The 27,506-nt window shown below is 40.2% G+C and overlaps 1 protein-coding gene across 8 annotated transcripts in view; it reads left to right on the top strand.

Annotated features, from left to right (window-relative positions):
• Positions 1-3,684: 3,684 nt before the first annotated feature.
• Positions 3,685-27,506, top strand: part of OFD1 (OFD1 centriole and centriolar satellite protein) — a 36,071-nt gene continuing 12,249 nt past the window's right edge. For 3 of the 8 annotated variants that reach the window (XM_059679183.1, XM_059679180.1, XM_059679177.1), the window contains exons 1-15: positions 3,685-3,829; positions 5,510-5,608; positions 9,722-9,922; positions 11,677-11,745; positions 11,833-11,863; positions 13,497-13,604; positions 14,945-15,081; positions 15,400-15,573; positions 17,701-17,807; positions 20,291-20,410; positions 22,146-22,219; positions 23,933-24,024; positions 24,959-25,148; positions 26,474-26,604; positions 27,131-27,242. In XM_059679183.1, the coding sequence (XP_059535166.1) occupies positions 5,516-5,608; positions 9,722-9,922; positions 11,677-11,745; positions 11,833-11,863; positions 13,497-13,604; positions 14,945-15,081; positions 15,400-15,573; positions 17,701-17,807; positions 20,291-20,410; positions 22,146-22,219; positions 23,933-24,024; positions 24,959-25,148; positions 26,474-26,604; positions 27,131-27,242 (1,639 nt within the window). In that variant the 5' untranslated portion in view covers positions 3,685-3,829; positions 5,510-5,515. Of the gene's footprint in view, positions 3,830-3,952; positions 3,975-5,509; positions 5,609-9,721; positions 9,923-11,676; positions 11,746-11,832; positions 11,864-13,496; positions 13,605-14,944; positions 15,082-15,399; positions 15,574-17,700; positions 17,808-20,290; positions 20,411-22,145; positions 22,220-23,932; positions 24,025-24,958; positions 25,149-26,473; positions 26,605-27,130; positions 27,243-27,506 lie in introns of those variants that run through there. The other 5 variants (XR_009450594.1, XM_059679179.1, XM_059679178.1 and 2 more) reach the window with 4 other exon arrangements.

The following is a 27,506-nucleotide window of genomic DNA, read 5'->3' as shown; positions in this document are numbered from 1 at the left end:
AGGCACGGGAGGCAGTCAGGTGACTACAGGTCCTGGCTTTAACGATGGAGGAAGAGGTCAGTCACAGAATACCGGTGGCATCCAGAAGCTGGAAAGGACAAAGGAACAGAGTCTCCCCAGGAGCCTCCAGAAGGGAACGCAGCCTGATACCTGGATTGCAGCCCAGTGAGACCCACGTCGGACTTCTATGCTAAGAACTGTAATGTAATGCATTTGTGTTGTTTCAAGCCACTAAATTTGTGGCAATTTGTTAGGGCAGCAATAGGAAACTAACACACATGTCAGAGCTGGAAAAAAAACAAAAAACCTCCCTTGCAGGTACGAGAAAAAAGGAAATATTCAAGGAAGCGTCAGCCAAAAGGTAAAAGTGCATTCTGTAAAGAGAGCCGGAACAGAGGGAGTTCATTTACCATGGCACATGGGTAGCAAAGCATTATTGGAAAGGTGGGTCTAGGACAGCCGTGGGCAAACTACAGCCCACGGGCCGGATCCGGCCTGTTTGAAATGACTAAAACTATTGAAAAAAAAGACCGTACCCCTTTATGTCATGATGTTTACTTTGAATTTATATTAGTTCACACAAACACTCCATCCATGCTTTTATTCCGGCCCTCTGGTCCAGTTTAAGAACCCATTGTGGCCCTCGAGTCAAAAAGTTTGCCCACCCCTGGTCTAGGGCAACTGTGCGTCAAGATGGACCTACCTTAGGGCAATATGGGGCATGAACATGGAAAAGAACAGGGACTGTGGTTTTTTCCAGCCTGAATCCCTGACACCGAGCCTAGTATATAATAAGTGCTCAATGTTTGCAGAATGGAGCTGCGGGGGGGGGGGGGAGGGCTGTAGTTTACAGTGTGAGATGACCCTAAGAATAGGGGAGAGGGAATGCTGGAGTGACAGGCAGGGTGGGATTAACCAGCCCAGCTGAGGCCTGTGGGGTGGGGAGGAAGGGGAGTACTCAGATAGCTGGAATCTGTTCAAGCTATTAACAGCACCTTTCTGGGAAGCTGTTGAGGTTCCTTACATAAAGCAATCCTCCATTACACGGGGCAGGGCTAGTTGCCTGAGGGTAGGGGAGGCAGGACTGCACCTGTGGTGAGGACAGCAGCAGCCTCTGGTTGCTAGGGTGACCTGAGCTGCTTTAGGGAGAGAGACAACTAAAGAAATCAAGGTGGTGCTATAAGGAGCTCAGGGTTACCTTGAACTCAAAGAGGATGTGCACATAATGTAGGAAGTAGGGCACTAACTAGTAATGAACACAGAAATGGGACCTGGGACCTTCAGAAACCTGTGAGGCTACCATCAGAAAGGCAAAAGCCCAAATGAGCTGAAATGTGTGGACTAAGTTAAGAAAAAGAAAGCCTTTTTAGGCTACAGTCAGGAAAAAGCAGGGTTTCTCTAAAGGTCAACTGCTTCAAGCACCTGGTATACAAAGTACAGAGGATGCAGATCTGCTGAACTTCAATTTCCTTAAAAAGAGTGATTTTCCAACAGCAAATGTGGAAGAATCAAGGTTAGGCAAGCTATGAACCTCAAGATGGGAATATTAAAAAAATCTAGACATTGCAATACATACAAGTATTCAGTTCTCAGCAAACTACATATCTTGGATTAACAAATGTGATTATACATCTAGTGATCAGCGATATTTGAGAAGTCGCAGGAACAGAAAAGAGCCATATCATCAGATACAGGTAAGTGTTATTCCTATTTTCAAACACAGAAAGGCTTATCTCCTAGTCTATAATTGGGTACTTTCAGAGAAATGAAAAGACCAATAGAAATATGTATTAAATGGCTGCCTTTGGTTAGACACCATACTGAGAACTTTTATTATACATTATTCAATGTGGATCCCTACACAAAAAGAGTAGGTTGTTACTCATTCACGTAACCCCTGGTTCTACTGAGAACAAGTCATGCCAAACTTAAATTTTATGTTTTGGAAGGGAAATTAGGAGGCAGTAAATCATTTTTGGAAATAGTTTGGTGTACACCTAGAAACAACTAGACCTTTAGCTTGCATGATAACACAGTCTGGTATCCCCAGAGCTATAACAGTGCTGGGGCCCAGAAAACACTCCTTATAACAATAATTGTGAGATGAAGCCAACTTATCACATTCAAAGATATGCTAAGGGCAACACATTTATTAGAAGGCAAAAGGCAAGATTCAAAAATATCTCCACAGCTAAGAGAACTAGGTGTGAAATTAACAAAGTAGAATTTAATAGGATGCAAAATAAAGTCCGGTACTTGGGCTTGGAAAAAATGAGCTGCACAACAGGGTGAGGAAACCTAGCTTAAGAGCAGTGCATCTACAAGCACCCATTTTCATTTATTGCAAACTGAATAAGAGGCAGCAGTCTGAAACAGTGGTCACAAAAAGCTAATGCAATACCAAGCTGCATTAAGAGAAGACAATGTCCTCTTCACAAATAATATCATCTCTGGGGAAGTAGTCAGTTCTGGGAATTGCATTTTAAATGAATCAATAACTGAACTGTGTGTAGGGGGAGGAGGGTGGGATCTAGGCTAGGGAATGCTCTGGACAAAAGCTACTGAAAAAAACTGAGAATGTTTAAACTGAGGAAGGGAAAATACTTTTTTTGGGGGGGTGAGGGTGGGGAGCAGTGTCCAGCACAATGTCATCTGTAGAGAAGATACACTGTCTAATGGAAAAGGGAGCTGACTAGGAATGGCAAATGGGTTTCCTTTCCTGAGCCAGTTCGAATCACTGGTAGTGACTGCCAGGAACTGGTGCTGAGATCCTGAGACTTACGTGTGGTCAGCAGGAAAGATCGCTATGATTAATTATCCACTGTCATGGGTGATGGTGGGGGAAGGGCAGTTGGCCTAAGCGAGTGCCAAGCAGTGACTCTTTTTGCCACCATCCAAAGCATACCCATTAAAGCCCAGATGAAGTCATACTTTTCCCGCAGAGATGTCTCTGCGGGCTTCCATCTTCCACTCTCTTTTTTTTCTAAACTCCACTCGAGTTTACAGTAATCTCAGCCCATCTTTATCTTTCTCACAGCATGCAAACAGAAACTTTAGCTCACTTATTTTCAATCAGTGACTCTTGCCTCCCCGAGGACATCTGGCAATGCCTGAGACATTCACGATGGTCAGAACTGGTGCGGAGGCGCTGCATTTAGTGGGCAGAGAGGCCAGGGACAGGGCTAACCACCCAGCGGTGCACAAGACAGCGCTCCCTACAAAGAGTTTTCGGGCCCCAAAGGGCAACAGTGCCGCGGTTACGGAGCCCTGGGTTACTGTGACCCAGTACAAGGCAAAAGATGCAAAACCCCAAGCTGGCGGAGCTCGCCGGATGCAATGCCTGGGCTGTGATGGGACCAGCCACCGGGGCTGGCCGGGTTGGGCCCGGCGCCCCAGGCCGCAACTGGATGGAGTGACAGGGTTAACACTCAGATCACGCGGCCCCGGATGTCCCCCAAAGCGCCCGCCTCCTCCCCCAATCCTCGCTCTATCCCCTACCTGCGCCCCTAGAAGCAGACTTCGTAAGAATGTATCCACTGAGCTTCCGCCGTGGCGACTAGCGCTCGGAACTTCAGTAAGGAAGCCGGGCAAGCTCTCGCGAGACTCGGAAGCTACGCTCTCGCGATAAGTGGGCGGGGCTTCGGCAACTAGTAACGCGGGCTCGCTGGCGCAGGCGCAGTAACGCTCCGGACTTAGGTCGCTCAACCTGGCGGGTCTCGGAGAGAGGGCGGGACCGGCCGGGAGCGGCGCGGAACCACGTGGTGCCTCGGTGTCCGGGGACCCGGGTTTCCCAGACTCCTCGCCTGATGTTTCTACCCCCCAGCCTCCGGTGAGAGTGGCGATCGGGCGGTACACGACCCCACCCACCCATAGCAACCCGAGGGGAGGAAGTGCGTTTATGTGCCAGGGTTCTTAGTTCGGGGTGGGCGGGAGAGCGTTGAGCGATTCCCCGGCACCGCGGTTGGGCTCTGGAGGTAGGGAGTTCCCTCATTGCCACCTTGAGGCGGGGCGGGCGGGACTGGCTCGGTGGGAAGCTGATGCCAGAGGAGTTTAAGCATCTTGTTGGTTTTCGTTAAAGCGCTGACCGGGAGCGCGTGTGGGGTGCAGCGTCTTGTTGGTTTTCGTGAAAGCGCCGACCGGGTGCGCACTTGAGGGGACGAAGCTGCTTGTTTTCATTCAAGCGCTAACCGGGTGCGCATTTGAGGGGATGAAGCTTCTTATTTGTTTTCGTTAAAGCGCCAACAGGAAGCTTTGTGTTTGTTTTCGTTAAAGCGCCGACCGGGTGCGCGTGAGGGGACGAAGCCTCGTGTTTGTTTCGTTCAAGCGCTGACCGGGTGCGTGTGAGGGGACGAAGCTTCCTGTTTCGTTAAAGCGCCAATCGGGTGCGGGTGCGCGTGAGGGGACGAAGCCTCGTGTTTGTTTCGTTCAAGCGCCGACCGGGTGCGCGTGAGGGGACGAGGCTTCGTGTTTGTTTCGTTCAAGCGCCGACCGGGTGCGCGTGAGGAGACAGCTTCGTGTTTGTTTTCATTAAAGCGCCAACCCGGTGCGCACGTGAGGGAACGAGGCTTCCTGTTTTATTAAAGCGCCAATCAGGTGCGGGTGTGGGTGCGGGTGCGTGTGAGGGGACGAAGCTTCGTGTTCGTTTTCCTTCAAGCGCCAACCGAGTGCGCACGTGAGGGAACTGCGCATGTGAGGGGACGAGGCTTTGTGTTCGTTCCGTTAAAGTGCTAAGCTAGGGTGCCCACGTGAGGGAACTGCGCACGTGAGGGGACGAGGCTGTGTGTTCGTTCCGTTAAAGCGCTAACCGGGTGCCCACGTGAGGGAACTGCGCACGTGAGGGGACGAGGCTGTGTGTTCGTTCCGTTAAAGCGCCAACACGGTGCGTGTGAGGAGAGGGAGCTTCCTGTTTGTTTTCGTTCAAGTGCCATCCGGGTGCGCACGTGAGGGACGAGGCTTTGTGTTCATTGGTTAAAGCCCCAACTGGGCGCGAGTGAGGAGACGGAACTTCCTGTTCGTTTTCCATTCAAGTGCCAACAGGGTGTGCACGTGAAGGGACGAGGCTTTGTGTTCATTGGTTAAAGCCCCAACTGGGCGCGAGTGAGGAGACGGAACCTCCTGTTCGTTTTCCATTCAAGTGCCAACAGGGTGTGCACGTGAAGGGACGAGGCTTTGTGTTCATTGGTTAAAGCGCCAACGGCGCGAGTGAGGAGACGGAACTAACTGTTCGTTTTTCATTCAAGCGCCAACCGGGTGTGCACGTGAAGGGACGAGGCTTTGTGTTCATTGGTTAAAGCGCCAACTGGGCGCGAGTGAGGAGACGGAACTTCCTGTTCGTTTTTCATTCAAGCGCCAACCGGTTGCGCATGTGGGGGGAGGAAGCTTCTTGCTTGTCCTGAAAGCGCTGTCCCCGCGGGGCTTTCCTGATTTCCCGAAGGTCAGCCACTGTTCCGTCCTCAGAAATGCCTATGCCCTCTGCCTGCCCGGTAACCGTCGGCATCTTCTCTTCCAGCTCACCATGCCCTTTCAAGAGGACGTGTTGACTCAAGATGAACTACGCAGAAAGCTGTACCAGACCTTCAAGGACCGAGGTATCCTGGACTCCCTCAAGGTATCGGCTATAATCATATCTGTTCTATAACGTTTACAAGTGGAAGCGGTAACAGGGAGTCCGCATTTAAACCCACCGGGTCTTGGTTTTACAAATAATACGATATGCAGGTGGTATTGGGGAGTGACGCTTTTATGTTTTGTATAACTCGTTATCCTGGAAAGCATTCTCAAAGGGTTTAGAGTTTGCCCGGTTTCGTACTCAAATAGATTTATTGACTGACATTCAGATAGGAGCGAGTAGCTTGATAAAATGAACACATTTTAGTAAGGTTAGGCTTGTTTTATGAAGCTGGTTTGTAGGTTCCTGAGTTAATACATAGTTTAGTAATAGTCATGTTGGAATGAACGACATTGACACCATATAGAAAACATTACATGTGCTGCTTACCGTAGAATAGTTTGGAGAATGAGAACTTTAAAAAAATACATGGAAAGGTCTGAATATTTAATTTGGGCAGCAAATACTTATTAGTATGAATTAACAGCAAGAAATAGGGTTAATAGCAATGGATACGATTACCTCGAACATGTTTTCATTACTATATACATTTCTGAAGTATCTTTTACACTGAGATGTTTAGGAAATGTGAGTTTGTTTTTACTTCTCCCTCACCCATTGCTATTGTAACTAAAGAAACAACACCACTTCAGATTCACCTGAAAAATACAGAAAACAAAGGAGGAAAAGTCATCTGATTCAACCACTTGGTATAACGGTGTGTTATTCTTAGTTCACTATTATATGGTGAGCGTTTTCCTGGGTTCATAAACATTCCTTGAAATCCTAATTTTAGTGGCCCTAGGCTCATGTTTGGATGTATGTGTAATTTAAGTAGCAGTTCCCTGGTGAATATTTTGCTTGGGTAGCAAATATTTATTATTATACTTTAGATATGTTAACAGCAACGAGTAGGATTACCTCAAACATGTTTTCATTGCTATATACATTTCAGAAGTATATTTTACCCTTAAAATGGGAAATTGAGGAAAAGTGAGTTTGGTTTTTTTTTTCTTCTCCCTCCCCCAATGTTTTTGTAACTTAAAAAAACACACAGCATCACTTCAGATTCACCTGAAAAATACAGAAAAACATCAAGGAGGAAAGTCATCTCTGATTCAGCAACTTATTGGCATAATGGTTTGTGTGTGTATGTGTGTATTCTTCTTAGTTCAATATTATATGATAAGCATTTTCTTGTGTCCTTAAATGTTCATTGCAATCCTCATTTTCAGTGGCACCAGGCCCATGTTTGTATGTATGTATAATCTGTGTAGCAGTCCCCTGATTAATATTTAGCTTGGGCAGCAAATATTTATTAATACACTTTATATATAAATTAACAGCAAGGAGTAGGAGTAGTTCAAATGTGTTTTCATTAATATATATGTGTTTTCATATATATATATATTTCAGAAGTATATTTTACACATAAAATGTTGAACACATCCTAGGTCTATACATCCTGCAATTGCATTTCTCATTTTTGCCTAATTAAGTGGCTTTGTATGACTCTTTATCCTGGAAAATCAAAGGACATAAGCATTTTTTTAAGGCTCTTGGCTTCTTGTTCTAGAAAGATTGTAATAGTGTATATGACACCAGCAGTTTGAGAATGCTTGTCTCACTCCAATATTATCACGACATTTAAAAAACCAATCGAAGATTGAAAAGCAGTCTTCATTTTAGTATTTATTCCTTTGATTGTTAATGATGTTGCACATAGTTCCTGGCCATTTGTCCGTTTTCCATGGATTAGCAGTTTGTCTCTTGCTCATTTTTTTAGGATGTTAGTGTTTTCTTATTGTGTAAGAATTCTTTTAATAGAAACTATTAATCTTTTTTTGGTCATTTTTGTGGTAATACTTTTATTTTGGTGTTCAATTCTTATTTGGCTCTAAAATATTGATGTTATATTTTTATATGGTCAAATCCATTGATTTTTTTGCTGATTATTCTCAGTAAATTTTTCTCCACTAATAGCATGAATAATCACTTTTTAAAGTTTCTCCCATCCAAGTACTAACCAGGCCCGACCCTGCTTAGCTTCCGAGATCAGACGAGATCGGGCGCGTTCAGGGTGGTATGGCCGTAGACTAAAGTTTCTTAAATGGCTTCAGTTTTTATAGTTAACACTTTAACCCACCTGGAGTTAATTGTAGTGTGTAATGCATTACTAGACCTAATGTGGGATGGTTATTGCATTCCTGAATATGGAATTTTTTTTTTCTTTTTCTGTGTTTCTGGATTAGATTTGGTACTGTTTGGCTTCCTATCTGTAGTTACAATTGACTAATCCTTTCTTAGCTACCTTGTTCGGCTTTGATATCGGGATTATGCTAACCTTATTCACTCTATAGCTGCAGTATATTCTTGGGAGGCTTTGATATCGGGATTATGCTAACCTTATTCACTCTATAGCTGCAGTATATTCTTGGGAGAAATGTTTCCTGTTTGCAGCTGGCTGTTTCTGGAATTACAGCTTGGTCAATGGCAGGGCAGAGTTTTACTCTCTCTGTCTGAGCTAATATTTTCTCAGTTTGAGGACTGTGGTTGGGGTGAGTTCGCTTATTGAATTTTTTAGTGGCCTTACTCATATTCTATTTGGATGTTTGAAAAGAATTTGTACTTATGATTAAGTACGAAGTCAAAGATAACTATTAAAGTTTATCAAGGCCTTTTCATATTTTTAGTCTACTCAGTCTGTGAATTTCTTGAAAGATGTCTCAGAAGGATTCCCAAGTCTCTTCTCTCCCACTTACCCTCCCCCCACAATAATTGTATTTATTCTTTCCTTAGGGACATTTCAAGATTTAATTATGAAGGGGTATCTCTCTCTGCATTGGCTGCTGGAAAGCCCCCAGCCAGTCTTGCCATTTCTTCTAGCAAGTGCTAGATGGCATGCCTTTTGTATTTGTCAATATGGGAATTCATCTATGATGTCATTTAATTTTATTCTTCTCTTATTTTCCTTTTAACCTGCTTATGTCACTCATTTAAATTTTATCCTATTTTAGTACTTGTTTGCAGGACACCCTGAATCACTTTCGTTAATTTAGCTGGATCTAAATATACTACTTCTTTAGCATGTTACAAATCTCATTAAACCACCTCTAAATTTTACTGGTGGAGAATGCTGTAGTTTCTCTTTCCTTGTTTTATTACTTCTGTTACTGAATGACATTAGATGAGGCAGAACATGCATATTCTGCTCAATATAAATGTCTTTTGTACTATAGGATTTTTGATGTGTGAGTCTTGTTCTGTGCTGGTAGTTATATACTTCTCTCTAGCTGAAGGATAGAAGATAGAAATATAGCAACTCCTTTTGTTTCTTGCTTGTATTCTATTAATATGAACACATTATATACTACTTAGTGTTGAACCCCATGGATATAGGCAGCATACTCTTAAGATTAGCCCAATTATGTTTCCAGCTTATATGCACAATAGATGAGAACAAATATCCAGTAATTCAGTTACTTTAGAGATTTTCTTAAAACCCAAAGGAATAATAACACTAGTTATAACCTTGAAAAAATTACCCACCTTGAACCTAAATTTCCTTATTTATAAAATGTCTTGAGATGTAAATACTATATATGAAAGTGCATGTTAATAAGCCTTCTTTAGGTTTACTGATTTCTCTCTTGCATATGTTATTTCCTTTGGGGGAATTTTATTTTTATCAATATGCTCAATACACTGGTTTCACCCAGTATTGTTTTCATATACTCCAACAAGCCACAGAATTCTGTTGAGGAAGCAGCAGAATTTTCTCTGATGATTGGTGTCTTGACCAAAGGCTGCTGAAATGGGCTCCTAGGGAAGACAAGTAAGAGTTGACATGTGTTCTGACTAACCACCAGTTCACTTGGGAAGCTTTCACTGGTGAAAGCAGACTTCTTTGGGCAGAACCCATGGGCTGCTTGTCTCACAGGGTAAGACAAAGTATGCAACAAAGAAGTTCTAACTTCTGTCCATGGATCTAGAACCACTGTGGAAATAAAAGGTTTCTAATTCGTGTGGCAAATCTGTTTATCTCCAGTGCAAAAATCCTGCTGAAAGTATTTTCCCTCTTGTCTCTTTTCTCTTTTTTTGTCGTTGAACTAGACACAACTGAGAAAGCAACTCATTCAAGAATTGATGCACCCTGTATTGAGCGGAGAAATGCAGCCCTCGTCCATTTCAGTGGAAGGGAGTGCCCTTTTAATAGGCGCTTCTAATTCCCTAGTGGCAGATCATTTACAAAGATGTGGCTATGAGTATTCACTTTCGGTTTTCTTCCCAGAAAGTGGCTTGGCAGAAGAAAAGGTAAAGTTTTTCCTTACTGTTTCCGAATTTTCTATTAATAGCTCCCCCCCCCAAGATGATAATAAAGTGCTGCACAGTAGCTGAGTGCTCCTTGGCTGTCTTGGTCCATTTCTCAGTTATTTTTTAGATAATGCACCAAAGGAGTACTCAATTTGATATATCAGTTCCTTGGAATCTTCATTAGTCTTTTGTTAAATTGTGTTGTGTAGAATCACGAAATGTTTCAGAGCTAGAATTGATCTTATGTCCCATGTAGTTGACTCAGACTCCTAACTGCCATTTATGTTGACTGTTGTGAGCTTGGCACTGGGCTAGTCACACTGCAGGTGTACCTGTGTCCCAGATGAGGAGCCAGAGTCTGGAGAAGTGAGTGATTTGCTCAAGGTCACAGGATTTTGAGGTGGCAACATAGGGCAGTAAATCTAGATCTCTAAAATCTAAACTGATGCCACAGTCTCTGTTTCTAGATATTTCTCTTCTTTGTGATTATATAACAGAAGGAATAGATTAATTTTTTAAAAATCTGTAGTGTTCTCAAATATTAAAACACATGTTTATCACTTTTCTAATTATTTTAACTATTCCTCTACCATTACCATTGAACATATATTAGTCATACTTTATTAGTATTTTCAAGGCAGGTATAGCAAACTTTCCATATATATTTTTTTAAAGTAGACAACTTTTTAGAGCAGTTTAGGTTCACAGCAAAATTGAGAAGAAAGGGAGAGTTCCCGTATGCCCTCTCCCCCGATACATGCACAGCCTCCCCCATTATCATCATTTTTACAGTTAATGAGCCTACATTGTGGCATCATTATCACCTGAAATCCATAGTTGACATTAGGGTGCACTCTGTGTTATCCCTGTGTTTTGGCTCTCTTTATCCTATCTGTAATTGACCAAAAGTTTTATATTCAGAAGTTTTAAGAAATCATGAACAGTTCTAATATTTGAAAAACTTATAATTTACATATGCTATATTTATTCATTAACAACCAAATTTTACTTGTCAACATTAGCAATTCTGTTTTGGTCCTTCAGTCTCTAGGTTTGTCATTACATGTCACAGTTTTATTTATTGAATGAGCAATAGCCAATTATATAGTGATTAGAGCAGTAATTAATCTATCTCACATGATTGCAGGTTTTTACTGTTATAAAATGCCATGCAGAATATTTTCTTTAAAGGAAAACCAATAGAAAATCATGTTAGTGTTCTCAGCGTAGATGTAGTAAGTGATATGTGCTGTACTGGGAAAATATATTAAGAATAGCTACCCAAAATGTTTGTTTGAAACTATTTTCAGTATACTTTAGTCATTCATAGTTGTAAAGACAGTAAAAATTTAGTTTGTTTACATTTTGAAGCAATAATATTTAAAAAAAATTACTGCAATTGAAAGGCCCTGGAATTCACTCATGAATTCATTGGTTCATCAGATGTTTGAGTGTTTATCATCTGTAAGGCACTAACCATTTCTGTCGTTTCTGTTAGGCATGTCATCTTCATTGTGAAATATTTGGAGATTAATTACATGATCAAGAAAAAATATTTTATCCATATAATCTCAATATGTTTATTGTAATTTACTTAGTAGTATAAGAAACAGCTTCAATTTTATATGAGCAGTTATAATCTTAATTTTTATTTAATCTGAAAATGATTACTAGTCATATTCAGAAACATCTTAATTCATCATTTAAACATTAATGTAAAAATGTCTACTTAATTAATATTTTTTTTCCTTAAGGTATTTACTATGCAGGATCTACTACAACTCATTAAAATCAAGCCTGAATCCAGTCTCTACAAATCACTGGTAGGATTATTTAGTTTTCATAACCTGCTTTGGTTTGTTAATTATACCTCAATAGTTTAATAAAAGTGAAATGCTTTATTTTAATAGGTCTCAGGATTTGATAAAGAAAACAAAAAAGGTAGGAGCTTTCATCTTTATAGAGATATAGTACCATCTTTGTCATGTATTTTTCCTATAAAAGTATGAAACTAATAATTTTTAGAGGGAAGAATAGGGAATCTAATTTGAATTAAGTTATGGTGTTTTTTTTGTTTTTTTTTTGCTGACAATACCTGACCTTTTGAATAAGCAGAAGAATCCATCTATTATTTTGACAAATGGAGATCATTTCCTCTAAACTTCAATTTTTTAATAGCTCTTAGGATGAATTTCCTTTGTTCAAGCTTAATCTGGCTGAAAAGAAAGAAACATCAGTTGAACTTGAGCTTCATCTAGCATCCTAGTAAAATTTCTAAAACTCAAAAACTATGAATAGCAGACATGTCAGGAATCCTAGTGGCAAAGTTTGTATAGAACTCTGGGCTAACTGTAAAATAGCCACTGCTAAAATGAAGTGATTTTAAAACTTGGTGACTTCCAATTAAGAGGTTAATGCCACGCCATAACTGGTTTGGCTCAGTGGATAGAGCATCAGCCTGCAAACTCAAAGGTCCCGAGTTCGATTCCGGTCAAGGGCATGTACCTTGGTTGTGGGCACATTCCTGGTAGGGAGTGTGCAGAGGCAGCTGATCGATGTTTCTCTCTCATTGATGTTTCTAACTCTTTATCCCCCTCCCTTCCTCTCTCTAAAAAATAATAAAAAAATATATTTAAAAAAAGAGGTTTAAGGCCATCAGAAAACATGTAGGAAGATACTTTGCACCTAACTGTTGTCTATTCCCTGACAGGGACCTATGTCTCTGTTATGAAAACTCACACTCACAAATGAGGTCATATTATAGATAACTGTTTTCTGATTTGCTTTCTTTAGTCACCAATATATTTTTCTATAGCCATATTTAGACTAATTAATTTTTAAAGAATGTAGTTAATTAACCACCTGTTGATGGAGGTTTTGTTGTCTTTTTTGGGTTTTTCCATTAGAAGCAGTGTGCAGTGTGTACACCCTTTGTGTCCTTGTGGAAGTGTAGCCGTGTGAATTCCTAGAGGTGGAAAGACTAGGTTAAAGGTCATGTTCATTTTGAATACACAGATATTGACAAATTTGCCTCCCGAGTGATTGAGCCTGCCAGTTTCCCCACTCCCTTGTCAGCACTTCAAGTATGATCAGAGTTTTAATCTTAGCAGTCTTATTGGGGAAATAGGATCTCTCTGTTGTAGTATTAATTTGCATTAAATAATTATTTAATTAGTATTAAAATAATTATGATTTTGTTTATTTGACATTAAAATTATCTCTAAGCTCTTTGTCCATGCCCTTTTAAGAATTTTCTTACTGATTTGTAAGAGCTCTTTGATATGAAAATTAGTGCTCTGTCTCCAAAATATAGTAACTATTTTTTCCAGCTATCATTTGTCTTTTGACTTTATTTCATGCCACATATAAGTTCTTAATTTTTATGTTAAATGTTTCTCTTTATCACTTCTAGATTTTTGTGTTGTGCTTGGGAAGGACTTCCCTCAGAAACTATTCTTTAAAAATACCTAATGTAAAACAGGATAATGTTATAAACTCAAAACTTATAAACAGTGACTGAGCAATGGTTGAATAAAAGTTGTGAGACCAAATTTATGTACATTGTGTTTTTTAGGTTTTCTCGTGGAGTTTCTAAAAGAAATGGCAGAATATCATCAGGCTAAAGAGACCTGTGACATAGATACTCAGACAAGTCCGATGTTGCCTAGCAAAGACTCCCTTGGTAATTGCAGGCTTGTTTCATAATTTCAGGTTTTCTGTTTTCTTTTTGAATGAAGGAAATGACGTCCTTTCCCATGTTATCGGTGTTCCTAGACTGGGAGGGATGTAAGCTGCAGGTGAGGTGCTCATTTCCTCTTGTGTCATTGCTGGAAGGGACCAGTCCTATCTTCAGTGCTGCTCCTCCCTCCATGGTCACCAGGGTGATGCAGAGGCCCATGTTTTTGTTTGTTGGTTTGAACCTCAACTGGGAGGCTCTTCCCTGCGTCTCATCTAACTTTATCTTATAGCCACTAATGTGAGAAGATCTAGACTATTTACATTGTGAAGAACTAGAGAAGTCAGCAGCCCATCACTTCATTTTATAGTTGAGGAAAATGAGGTCGCCAGATGAAGGAAAAGCAACTTGGAAACACCCAGTGTGGGTCAGAAACTAGAGTCCAACTTTTCTGGTCCATGATCCAGATCCTTTTCCATGGTACAGCCTTACTACATACAGTACCATCCTGCCTTTAGGCGTATGCTCAGAAGGGAAACAGCTGGCTAAAATGCTGTGATTAATCCTGGCTCCTCCTTACTCATAAGGAGCAATAACTTTAACAATTAGTTCAAAGATCTTAATCTACTTCTGCCAGCCTTTTTTTTTTCCTGTGCATACTTTTTGGTGGGCACTGGTGTTCACATGGTTGAGATTGCACTCTTGGTGTGGGTTTGCACTCTGTTAACGTTTGATTCCAATCCACATTTGGTTTGAGGGTTGTGGGTCTGCTGGGGAGAGCACTGGAATGAGAGAATCAGTAGACCTGGCTTTCGTCCCAGTAACGCTATTGTATAGTTGCTTAGCCTCTGGGAGTCACCTATACTCTAAGGGCACCTGTGTCCTCTGTATAATGGAAGACTTGAAATTCATGATCTCTGATTCATTTTAAGGTCAGTGTTTTGAACATATGACTAAATTTTCACCAAAGACCAATAAAAGAAGTCTCTGCTTTGGCACTTAGAGACTGGAAAGAGATGCCAGTGTTTTCTGACTTAAACTTTGCTTTCTTTTTTGCTGACATTTTTAAAAAATTTTTTTTTATTTTCTTAAAGTTTTCGCTGTCATTTTATGATGAAAATTTTCAAATATTCAAAAAGTTGAAAGTTTTACAGTTCACCATTAATTTTGTGTTACACTTGCTTGATCACTTTCTGTCCATCCAGTAATCTATCTTAATTTTTTGAATTATTTCAAAATAAACCGCAGATCTCCCTGCTCGCATCCCTGTACTCTTTGCTTTTGAACAGACCTCTTGCTCACCTGACTTTGTTCCTCTACCCTAACTGCCTGTGTTTTTTTAATAGCTGAGAAGCTTCAGAATATTGATGATCAGTTTGCAGGTGCTTGCCCTCAGCATCCAAAGTTAGACTCTTTAGAAAAGAAGTTACGTGAATATAAGAGAGAAATAGAACAACAGCTTCAGGCAGAAATGCGTGAAAAGGTAAATTTATCTTGTTGCTATTAACAAAAGTGATATTTTTGCTTTTCTTTTCATTCTTAATCTTAGGTATGTAGGAAAATATCTAGAATCTTCATTAATGAATGTGATACTAGACTGTTGTGCATGGTATTTTTCTTTCCACTTGATGTCATTTCTTTTTGCCTTTTGAATGAATCCTATAGGTATAGTGAATGAGATGAAAGTAAAGGTGAATTAAACTAAAATATAGAGTGGGAATGTTAAACCTAACCATGGAGAATCTTACTATTTTTTTAGTATTGTTATTGGTACTTACAATTATTTGTGATCAATTGGCAGTTGAAGCATTTCAAAAATACTGAAATAATAAAGATTAAAATGGAAGAGAAAAGAAAGTCTGAAAAGGAAATAGCAAAGTTCTGGAGTGATGTTGAGAAAACTTGTCAAGCAAAATCCGAAGCCCTCCTTAATCGGGAAAAGTTGTCCCTTGAGAGAATTCAGAAACACCAGGAGGTAATATTTTAAAATTGTTTAATGGGTGGCTCTTTCCACAGCTGTTAGTAGATTGGCTCTAAGTCCAGGAGTGAGATGCGACATTTGATGGAACAATTGATGGCTCAGGCCCTAGAGGACCAGTAAGGACTGTGATCAAGAGTACACATGGGAGAATCAGCCTTGAAAAGGATATGTAGACTTCTTTTTCCGAGACTGCTGGAAGGAAAAGTGGAAGTGAATGTCCATGTCAGAAGTGTGAGACACTCGCAGTAAATTAGTGGCAGATGTGAGGATTAGGTAGTGACCTTGAGTAGAGGACCAGAGGTGTGGAATGGCTACTGGGCCCAGGGGGAGGGGGGTGGGAATGGAGCAGAGCAGCACTCTGAAGCAGACAAGACTTCTAGAGCTGTTTTGGGGTCCCTGCTGGGGTGGGCAGCCTGGAATTGAAGTAGAATTAATCAGGTACTTGTAGGTGATTGTTCTGTTACAGCTCTTGGGAGGATTGGAAGCTCAGTAAGAGCAGAAAGATGGTGGTGGTTGGGGAGTGGAGCTTTATAGAGCTGAATTTATTTGATTTGAGAAAGACAGCCTGTTTAGTTGAAGACATTGGGGTTCAGCATGATGGCGAACGGAACCAGAACAGAGGGTGGATGGCTACTAACCCAGGGAGGGGAGAAGGGAGAGCTACATGGCATCTCAGACACCAAGGAGTAGGTCTGGGGATATTGACAGATGGAAGAATAAGGGTGGACCAAGAGGACAGAGTTGCAATTGAACTTCTAGGTGAAGTTGGAAACCAAATGCAGTGTGTTTCTATCCGAGCAAAGGCGAAGATTCCAGGAGTAGAGGGATCCAGGGCTGTAAGTGTCATCCTTTTGATCTTGGCACCCAGGAAAGTGACTGGACAGGACGTGGAGAGGTTGAGGAATGGCGGGAAGTGTGTGTCAGCAGGAGGGATTGGATCCACCCCTTTAGGAAAAACAATTCCTTTCCCAAGGGGGAGTCAGACCTGATTGGATTGGGGGCATGGTTTCCTATGTACAACCAGAACTACTAATGCCAGGAGATGGTCAAGTAAAAAGCTTCCTCCTGGCATCAATCCTTACTTGGAGCTTCTCAGTAAGACACAGTTATTAATGGTGATTGAACCCCATCTATGATTTTGTGTAGCATTTCTGGGAATTGCACTCATTTTAGCTATAAAAATAAATGAAAGCACTGGTCTTCAAGATGATGGATTGTTTTCACACTAACACTTTCATCTTCAAGGTAGATGACTGACTAGATCAGGTCAACCAGTTAGTTAACAGCCCCAGTCTCCATTTAGTCACGGATTCCCTGAAGCCTCTGGTAATGGTTATCATTCTCAAAAAGGCACCATGTCTTTACTCTGCCACTCGAATGTCTGTCCCCTTCTCTCCCTGTTAAAACTGTCCTGTCCTTCAAACTCCAGCTTAAATGTTACCTCCTGTTACATCTCCTGTGACTCCCATTGATGTACTCATTTAGGCGTCATTCCTGCCATGGAGACTGGACCCTGGTTGTGAAATCATCACATTGTAGTGTGATTGTTTTTCTCTTCCTTAGTAAATCGTGAATTTTTTAAAAGATGGGGACTATAACTATTCATTTCATATCCAGCTCCCAGTGTGCTTTCTGACATGATATTCAGTAAATCCTTGCTCAGTGAACACACAAAAGTGTGGCCTGTGTTCTGGGGCTCCATACCAGCTTGCTCATGCTGAGTCAGAACCCCCTATGAATTGAAACTTTCAGGAAACAACTGCTGAACCATGTGGATTCTGTTTTGTTAAGTTTTATTATTGAATGTGTATTTCGTTTCTTTTTGTAATTGAAGAATTTATCAAAATTTTAAGTAACTGAGATGTTAATTAAGTAGAATAATTACACAAGGGATGTTAGGAATATAGGGTAATGTAGCTTAGCAGTCATTAGGCTAGGGAGTATATTCTTGTGTAACTAGAACAGGCAAAATGCATACCTTGAGGTGGAACCTCTTAAAAGTGAAATTGTTCCTCCCAATGTCTGTACTTTGTCCTCTGGAATGTAAGAAGCAGTTCATTAGTTCAAATCTGTTTTATTTTCTTTAGCTTGCTTGCTAAAAATTAATGCTTTCCTGTACAGATGGAGACAAAAGAAATTTATGCTCAAAGGCAGCTTCTACTAAAAGATATTGATTTGCTAAGAGGCAGAGAAGCAGAGCTTAAGCAAAGAATTGAAGCTTTTGATATGTAAGTAATGTTTTCATTTTTAATATTCAGTGTGTGTGAATTTAAAAAGAACTAAATACATCTAATTATTCTAATGCTAATTGCCAAGTAGAGTTCTTGGTTGTAAAGGTGCCATCACCTGGTTTTAAAAGGCACAAGTTTGAGAGAAACAAAAGCCTAGGATTTTTGCTTTTGAAATATTGCACATTGGGATGAATAGCAGAGTGAGACACCATCATCAGGCTACAGTAAAACCAGACCAGCGCTTTGAAGAAGCTAACAACACTTTAAGAAATCATGTTGCACACTTACATTCGGTCATTCAGATCTAGCGGTTGCATATGCACAAAGTAACAGAATTGCAGACGTATTTAACTGCTTTGCTGTCAGAGGAAATGGGGTGCCTCTGACTTGACTTGTACTGGGTGAAACTGATGTGTGTGTACTTTTTTAAAGCACTCACCAATGTTTAATTCTTCACATCTTACCTGCCATTAATAGGAAGCTCACCAGTCTCATTTATGCAGTAAGCTTTCTTTCCCGTTAGGTTCTGCTATTGACACTCATAGATACCCTTATTTCATGAAAGGATTTGTGCCTAATCTTCATTAATGTTATTCTCTCATTGTTTTTAGATTTCAGAGAGGAAGAGAGAGAAAAACATCAATGGAGAGAGAGGTAGAAACATCAATGATGAGAGAGAATCATTGATTGGCTGCCTTCTGCATGCCCCACAATGGGGATCGAGCCTGCAACCCGGGCCTGTGCCCCTGACCAGAATCGAACCCGGAACCCTTCAGTCCGCAGGCCGATGCTCTGAGCCAAACCAGCTAGGGCATGTTCTCTCATTTATATTGGCTCAATTCACTTGATTTCTCCTCTCTGCCTAACGTATTACTTTGTTTTGGGCAGTAGTGAAGTGGTAAATTGATCATGAGAGCAAAGAAAAGTGACAAAATTTGGGTGGAGATAGCTCATGATTATATCATCACTTTATCTCCATTTCCCCTAACTCTTCCTTCTAAGCATGCTGTATAAGCCAGTAAATGTAGTTTACTGCTCCACTGCTTTACAGATTAGCCAGCAGAGGGAGCTAACGCATAGAGCTTTTATTTCTTAGAATGGTCAGCTTTCCCTAGCACAGTGGTTCTCAACCTTCCTAATGCCGCGACCCTTTAATACAGTTCCTCATGTTGTGGTGACCCCCAACCATAAAATTATTTTCGTTGCTACTTCATAACTGTCATGTTGCTACTGTTATGAATTGTCATGTAAATATCTGATATGCAGGATGTATTTTCATGGTTACAAATTGAACATAATTAAAGCATAGTGATTAATCACAAAAACAATATATAATTATATATGTGTTTTCCGATGGTCTTAGGCGACCCCTGTGAAAGGGTCGTTCGACCCCCAAAGGGGTTGTGACCCACAGGTTGAGAACCGCTGCCCTCGCACTTCCCATGGCTTGATCTAAGTACCTATGACCCTGATTCCCTGGATCTGGAATTGGTTTGTGGTTGATTTAAGGTCTCACTTGAAGACCATTCCATTCTTCAGTATTTGGAAGTTCTCATTGATTCATCTACCTTTTCTTTCTTGTTTGGCACTCTGCAATATTCAATCACTAGATTATTAAATTCCAAAAACAAATCTGTCTTTAATACGTATGGGCTAATCAGTTAAATCTCACGGAAACAGTCTTACAGAAGAACAAGTACTAAAGTACACTAAAGCTTTATTGTAATAACATTCTTTCACCTTTGAGTTGATTACGGCCATTTATCATCTCTGTTTTCTAAGTGTGGGTTATCTTCTGTGAAAAAGCACTTTGGTCTGGATACTTTCCCACTCCCTGCAGCCTGGTGCCACCAGGCTGCTCCATCTGCTATTTCAGATCCGGCATAACTTGGTCAAGGTCAGTTCATAAAATAGGTGGAGGACTCCGGCTCTTTCCATTTATTTCCCAGAGGTGACAGTGTTACAGAAAAACCAGAGAAGAACCAAGCAACGCTTAGAGAGGATGGAGTTACATTTATTACGTGCGGGCCCAGAGGAAAATGTATCTCAAATTCTGGGTGAAATCACACACGAAGTTTCCCATATTTATACTATTTTACCTTCTTTGTCTCCCAAATATGGGGTTTTTCCAGTTCCCTTTGCAAGTTCTTAAAGGGTCCTATGTGCTGGGGCTTTGAGACCTTGACCAAAGGCGTGGCCTGGTGCCAGCACTGATTACTTTGTCTGGAGAAGGTTTAATGGCCTCTCTGAAATGGGAGTAGTCTTATTTTCCTTATTATTTAAGCCAGCAAGCATTTACAGAAGCCAGAAATAGAGGGTCAAAATGTCAAACAACAGCTTTTATATAAGATGGATGCTTCAACAGTAACATGACAGTTTTAGTCCATGGAGCTAAAAATGACGTTATTTTTTCTCTTAAAGTCTTCATTTCAGATACTACAGTTTTTTTAATCTGCTTTTTATGTTTTTGCTAATTTCAGGTCCCAGAAGATACAACAAGAAAAACATAAAACTGTGGCTGATGCACTTAAGAGAAGGGAGCTGAATATAAAGAGTATGGAAGAAACCTATGAACAGAAGCTCAAGAGTGAAATTCTAAAGTAATTGTTTGGCATTCTTAAGTAATATGTTTGAATTAAGTTGATGGCAATACTAGTGAAGTAGATAAGACTAACATTTTCTGGTGAAAGTTCGTGTTTTCATTGACAGTCAAACCTTTCTCATGAGTATTTAAGATAGTTTTACAAAGTTACAGTACAGAGAATAGCATCCTCTGCTCGTTCTTACTCATAGCTTCTCTAACATGTATTGAGGCCCTTTAATTTGCTTTTATTTTTAGGACACCTTGTGACTTTCTCAGCTCACACTGCTGATAAGCTATAAAAGTGGAATTATAATCACCTTTAGTTCTCTTTTCCTCTACCTCACTCATACTGCCACTAAGATGGCAATATCTAACAATTTATAAATTATTCTACCTAGTGGTTATAGTGTTTGTCAGGGGACATGTGCCTTGTATTCCTTCAACATTCTGCAGAGCCAGAATCAAAAGAAACAAACTGAAATTATATGAAGCAAAAAAAAAAAAATCAGGGAAAGGAAAATACAGATAACTGGTTACTATCGCTTTCCTATAGTCCGAGTTTTATTGTATTACAGTGACTAATATCTTAGTGCAAAGATATTAAGCCCATATGATAACTTTTCTCAGTATACCAGTGATCAGTATAGTGTCTAGCCCATAATAAGTGTTCAGTTAATATTCGTTGAATAAATGAATTCTTGTTGAAGAGATGACTCAACTGAGCTGCTCTGGTATTTCTTAATCATTGGCCTCTTTTTACTGCCTTGCCTATAATTTGTCATTGATATTCCATTACATAGTACTTGCACATATTTCTTGAGCTCATTCTTTTTGTAATCTTTATTGTTGAAAGTATTATGCATGTCCCCCTTTTTTTCCTATTGATTTCTTCTAGCCCGCTCCCGCCCCTCCCCCCAAGGCCTTCACCATCTTGAGGCTTATTCCTTAAAAGAATTCTGATAAAAATATAGTACCTTTCCATATAGTGAATTTGAAATGATGGATGTTATCACTACATACTTTAATGTGAGCTCCTCTAGTATAGTAGCAAACACTGACATATCTATAGTTGTTAAACTTTTAGGAATAAATGAATGTGTGTATATTAACTTTACACTGCCACATATATCATGAGCTGTTTGGTATTTGTCTGCTTTAGGTATGACTTTAGCAAGGGTTGGAGTTCACAGGATACTCAGCACAGGAGTGCTTCTCCCCCCCCCCCCCACCCCAATCTCTGAACCAAAAAGTCTGCTAGTAGCAGTTGGTTGAGATAAGTAAAACTGCTTGAAAGTGTGCCTTTAGTATTGCTAACCCAGACATGAAGGCGACCATTGGCTCATAACACTGTGCCCAGCTGAGGCAAAAGTTCTTCTGGTGGGGGGCAGGGCAAGGCAGATGGATGGGATGTTACTGACTTATTATCTTTTGGCATTTAAAGTCAGTTGTATCAGTGTAAATTTAACTTAATTTACTTTTTTGTGTCAGTCCAGACCACTGTGGAATAATTGTTCTTAGTAACCTCACAATAACATGAGTTTTCAGGACCCAGTTTACAGGATTGCAGCAGGCTTTTACTGGACCTTGTATATTCAGAATTTGGATCTCTGGCCTTAAGTACTGAGAGACCTTGAAGTTATGTATGGCCATGTTCATGCCCTTAGGCGCCCGGTGCCACAGAAGCTCACACATTGATAGGAATCTGTCCATGAAAGTGACAAGAAACTCATTTTAGTCATTCTGATTCTCAGGTATCAACTTGAGCTGAAGGACGACTACATTTCCAAAATTAACAAACTGGTTGAAGAAGACAGAAAGAATAAAGGTGATTCATTGTTACTTCAAAATAATACATTTTTTGCCTTTTCAATTTTACAAAATTTAAAAAATAATCATTGTCTTTCACTGTGTTTTTGCAAACCTTCCTGTTTAACCTTTTGTGTATTTACAAAGGTCAGTTATTTACTGGCAGGATTTTACCCAACTTTATATACATTTTTTATTTTTTAAAATATGTTTTTATTGATTTTAGAGAGAGGAAGGAAGGGAGGGAGACAGAGAGATAGAAACAACTATGAGAGAGAAACATCGATCCACTGTTAACCAACTGAGCAACACAGACCAGGGCAAAATATAAAATATATATTTTTTAAACAAGAAAAGTGGTATATTAAAAATGACGCTTAACCTGAGAGAAAGTAGGGTATTCAGGATTTTTTGTTTTGTTTATTTTTTATTTTTTAGATTCCACATATAAGTTAAATCATATGGTATTTGTCTTTCTCTGTGACTCACTTCACTTACCATAATACCCTCTAGGTCCGTCCATGTTGTTGCAAATGGCAGTATTTCATTTTTTTCTGTGGCTGAGTAATACTCCATTGAGTATATAAACCACATCTTTATCCATTCATCTATTGATGGTCGTCTAGGTTGCTTCCATATTTTGGCTGTTACTAGTAATGATGCAGTGAACACAGACAGGGGTGCATACATATCTTTTCAAATTAGTGTATTTGGTTTTTTGGGGGTTATATGCCAAGAAGTAGAATTGCTGGATTATATGACAGCTCTATTTTTAATTTTCTGAGGACCTTCCATACTGTTTTTCATTGTGGCTGCACCAGTCTGCATCCCAACAACAGTGTATGAGGGTTTCCTTTCTCCACATCCCTGCCAGCACTTGTTTGTTGATTTATTGGTGATAGCCATTCTGATAGGTTCAAAGTGATATCTCATTGTGGTTTTTACCTTGAGAGACTTCATTTTTTACTTACGGAAAATTTTATTTTAACTTCTCTGTCCCCTGTGACCCGGTTTCTTATTTCTTTAACTTCTAATATATTTTTATGCTTCATGATATTTTCACTTGACTATAACCCCCCTGAACTGTTGTAGAATTGGCCCAGGACTAGGAAAGTTGAATAATTTTTCAATCTCTAGGTATTTTACCTCTCAGTATATTTCTAGGAACTTGCCTGTGACAAGAAGTTGAACTTCAGTGGAAATTTCAAAGGACTTCTTGGAGTAAACCAGGGCTGGGTACTTGATGGAGACCTGTAAGGACACCCAGCGTGTGGCTGCTCCTCTGTGACTACCTTGTGGAGACTAGTACTGCTTTAGGAATTAGTACCATTATGTAGTCAGCTAATTATTTTTGATGATATATCTGCATAGTAGGCTTGTATTAGATGAAGTGAAAATGACAAAATAGTGACTATAAAATCATAAGACAAATCTTTGTGTTTAAGGAAATTCAGATCTTTGGGCATGAGGGCTCTGAGCACCTGGTATAACTCTGGTTGGTATGTGTAATAGGAGGAAGCTCACCACATATGTGACCGTTAGGACTAACTTCCATCACCTGTTGGGTAAAAGGGCTTATTTCTTACTTTCCCTACTGATTTTGGGCTCTGACACCTGCTATTTTAGATGATGAAATAATGGTCATTAGGTCTGACATTGGCCATAAATTCTTAAATGAGTTCTGTATCCACTAGAAAAACATGATGTTTAATTGGTTGGCTCTCTATTTCAGAAAAAGCTATACTTTTGCAAGAGCAGCTGTTGGCTCTTAATTCAAAAAAGGAAGAACTCTATCATTGTGCAACTCGTGTGAAAGAACTTGAGGTAATTGCTAAGCCTATTTTTTGAAATAGATGTTAGGCAGTATATGGAATTTTAGTGTCAGTCATACATAATTTAGCTTGTTACTGGACTTATTATATGACTAAGAAGGTGGTGGCCCAACTTAAATTTTCCTTTCAGCCTTAGTCTCCTAGGGAAGCGTGGGAAGTACATCCTTTGGGGCCTGGAGTTCTGCTTGAATCCTGTGTCTCTCCCTCACTGCTTGTGTGCCTCAGACAAGTTCCTTAACATTGGGGTGCTGCCCACATACCATGGTGGTTGAGGTTCCTTGGTGTGCTGACTTAAGTGCCTAACCCATAGCAGGTGGCCAGTGCATTTTAGTTTCTGCCTCAGCCTCTTCTTCCCTTCCTATCAGCAGAAGGTGAAAATTCCTATCATTACATCGGGATCTTACAGGTTAAAACAGAATGAAATGTGTTTTTCACATGCCGCTTTACTTTCCTTCTGTTCATCACATGTGCTATCAGAAGGACAGAGCTAAAACTTGACATATCTGAATATATCATGCACATAAAATGTATTTTTGCAGCTGCAGTGACTTATTTGAGAACTTTGTAGGCGTTTGTATACAAACATGAGATGTACAAAGAAAAGGAAAGCGCCTACAGCATGTTTGTGATAGTTCACTTTTTCATATTTGAGAACTGCTACAGTCTATGATTGCTATTGGGACTTTAGTTGCATCTTGAAAATGGGTGATAAGTCAGAAGCACTTGCTTTGTAGGCTAGGATTCTGCATAAGTATAAGGTTGGATGAACTTCCCCGAGTCAGGCTCTTCTTACTGCAGAGAATAAGACTTCTGTCCAGTGACCTTAATTCCATTGTGATGCCCAGCTTAAAGCAACCCTCCAGCTTTTGCGTAAGCAGTACTGCAGTCACTGTTCATTGAAAAATGCAAGTTTTTTTTAATTCCAGCTTGAGCTCGAGTCTCTCAAGTCCCAGTGCTTGGCAATAACCAAGCAAAACCACCTGCTGAATGAAAAGATAAAAGCGATGAGTGACTATTCACTTCTAAAAGAAGAGAAACTAGAACTTCAGGCTCAAAATAAATTACTTATGCAACAACTGGAAGAGAGCAGAAATGAAAAAGTGCATCTCTTAAACCGTATGTCTTTTTCCTGATTTGCGTGTCTTTGTAATTCGTATTAGCTTAGTATTATGAAACTGCTTGGTAATACCTGTAAAGGGAGGCTTCAATCAGAAAAATTTTATGTACTTAAGATTCTCAATTTGAAGTTACTGTCTTTTTGCTTGCTGTTATATTAGTAGTGTCACTAAGAAGAAATATTTTTAAACTGTACAAATCTGCCTCTCTGGATTGTACCAGTTTCCCCTCACCCTCTGCTGTTCAGGTTTGGCCAGTGGGGTCACCCTCACAGCTGGGAAGGAGGGATGACAGTGAGGTGAGGTGGTTGTTATCTCCTCCCTGCCATTCCCCCCCCCCCAACTGTGTACATTGGCTGTGGGCTGGCCCTGTGCCTCTCACCCAGGTAAGATCCCAGGGCTTGCGGGATGGCCTCTCACCAGCACTCTGTGCCTATGCCAGCTCATTCTCTCCACTTCTGGGAATTCTTCCCTCCCTGACCCTCCAGGCCAGTAGTTCTCAACCTTCCTAATGCCGCGACCCTTTAATACAGTTCCTCATGTTGTGGTGACCCCCAACCATAAAATTATTTTTGTTGCTACTTAATAACTAATTTTGCTACTGTTATGAATCGTAATGTAAATATCTGATATGCAGGATGTATTTTCATGGTTACAAATTGAACATAATTAAAGCATAGTGATTCATCACAAAAACAATATATAATTATATATGTGTTTTCGAATGGTCTTAGGCGACCTCTGTGAAAGGGTTGTTCGACCCCCAAAGGGGTTGCGACCCACAGGTTGAGAACTGCTCTAGTCCCAAGGAGGGTTAACAGCATGGCCCCATAACTAGCCCAGGGAACTACACCATCTTTTGTGGCTACCCTACATGAGTTACCCTTTATTAGAGGGTTCTTCAGTGACTGAGATGGGGGAACTCCATCTGCTACCTGCTTGGACCCCAAGTGCTGCTGATAGATGTATAGATCAGATTGTACCCAGGGGTAGTCATCAATAGGTTCTGATGGAGGGCTCCTTCTGTGCCTTCTGTGAGTGGTAGAGGAAAGAGATGGGCTTTCAAGTTAATTTGAGGATTTGAAAGAATTTTTTTTTAAACTTGGAATGAGAGTAGGAAGAGTAGTGAAGTTTGCATTTGCATGCATTAAATTCTGAAATTTGAGAGTCAGGATTACTCTTAGTCCATTCCAAAGAATTAATATACTATTAACTACATGTGTACAAAAAAAGAGAAAGAACAATTTAAAATCTCCTTAGCTGCTTTTGCTAAGTGAAATGAGAAAACTTACTGTTGATAATCACTAGGCTTTTTTACCTTCTTAGGCATAGCTCAGCCATCTCCTGAGCTGGTAAATTTACAGAAACAGTTAAAGAAAGCAGAAGCTACTATCGTGTTAGGGCATAAGGAGTTTGAAAACCACAAGGAAGCTATGCACAGACAGCTGCAAAGTGAAGTGAGTACTGCTCTTTGGTTGGTCAGGTGTTAGGCCAGTCTACTGTGTACACATGTAAACTTGGCATATGTCATGCCATTGTAAATCAGATTGATTTTAACATCAAAAATGACTCCCCCACTATGCTAAGGTATCCTTTTCATCTGAGAAAATGCTCGAGTGATATGACTATATTCATAACTAATAAAATCCTGAGGAAAGCAAACTCATAAATACAAAATTGTCCAAGTCCCAGTGGTGCCCACTAGTGTGTCTCTTGGTTCTTGCCCCTGTGACTTAGAACTATTGACACACTCTGATGTCTGCCTCATGCCCTATAGAGCTGTTCTTTGAGATGAGTGAAAATGGAGGTGGGAAACTTTTGTGCTCTGTTGTTTTCTAGGGCCCTGTGGATTACAGGCATAAAGCTGCTCAGAATGGGCAAAACGGAAAAGAGAATAAGCCCAATAAAAGACTTGTTGTTCCTTTTGAAGTGAACTGGAATTTCTTTTACATTGATTTCTTTCCCTTCTCTAAATCTTTTCAGATTGAACATTCTGCAAAGCTGAAGGCCCAGATATTAGATTATGATGCCTCTGTAAAGAGCTTAAATATGCAAGTGGTTGACTTAAAATTGCAACTGAAACAAACTCAGACAGGTTAGAAACATTTTTAACCTATAAATGTGTACATGTATTTGTAAAACTTATGATGTATGTGGAAATATAATGATCATTACTCAAATTTTAGTAATTCTCAGTAGGGGAAAAGCCATAGAAATATGCCATCTTAGAAGTAAAACTCCCTGTCCATTTCAGGAATACCAACCCGGTCATCAGCTAACATGACTTGCTTTTATAAGTTCCCTTCTGGCTTGGGAGAGTCTTATACCCCAAACAGAAAGGTGTGGTGATGATGTACCT

Source organism: Myotis daubentonii, chromosome X (genome assembly GCF_963259705.1).
Source record: "Myotis daubentonii chromosome X, mMyoDau2.1, whole genome shotgun sequence".
NCBI lineage: Eukaryota > Metazoa > Chordata > Mammalia > Chiroptera > Vespertilionidae > Myotis > Myotis daubentonii.
Note: the sequence above shows the minus strand (reverse complement) of the source record. Positions and strands in the feature narration are given on the sequence as shown.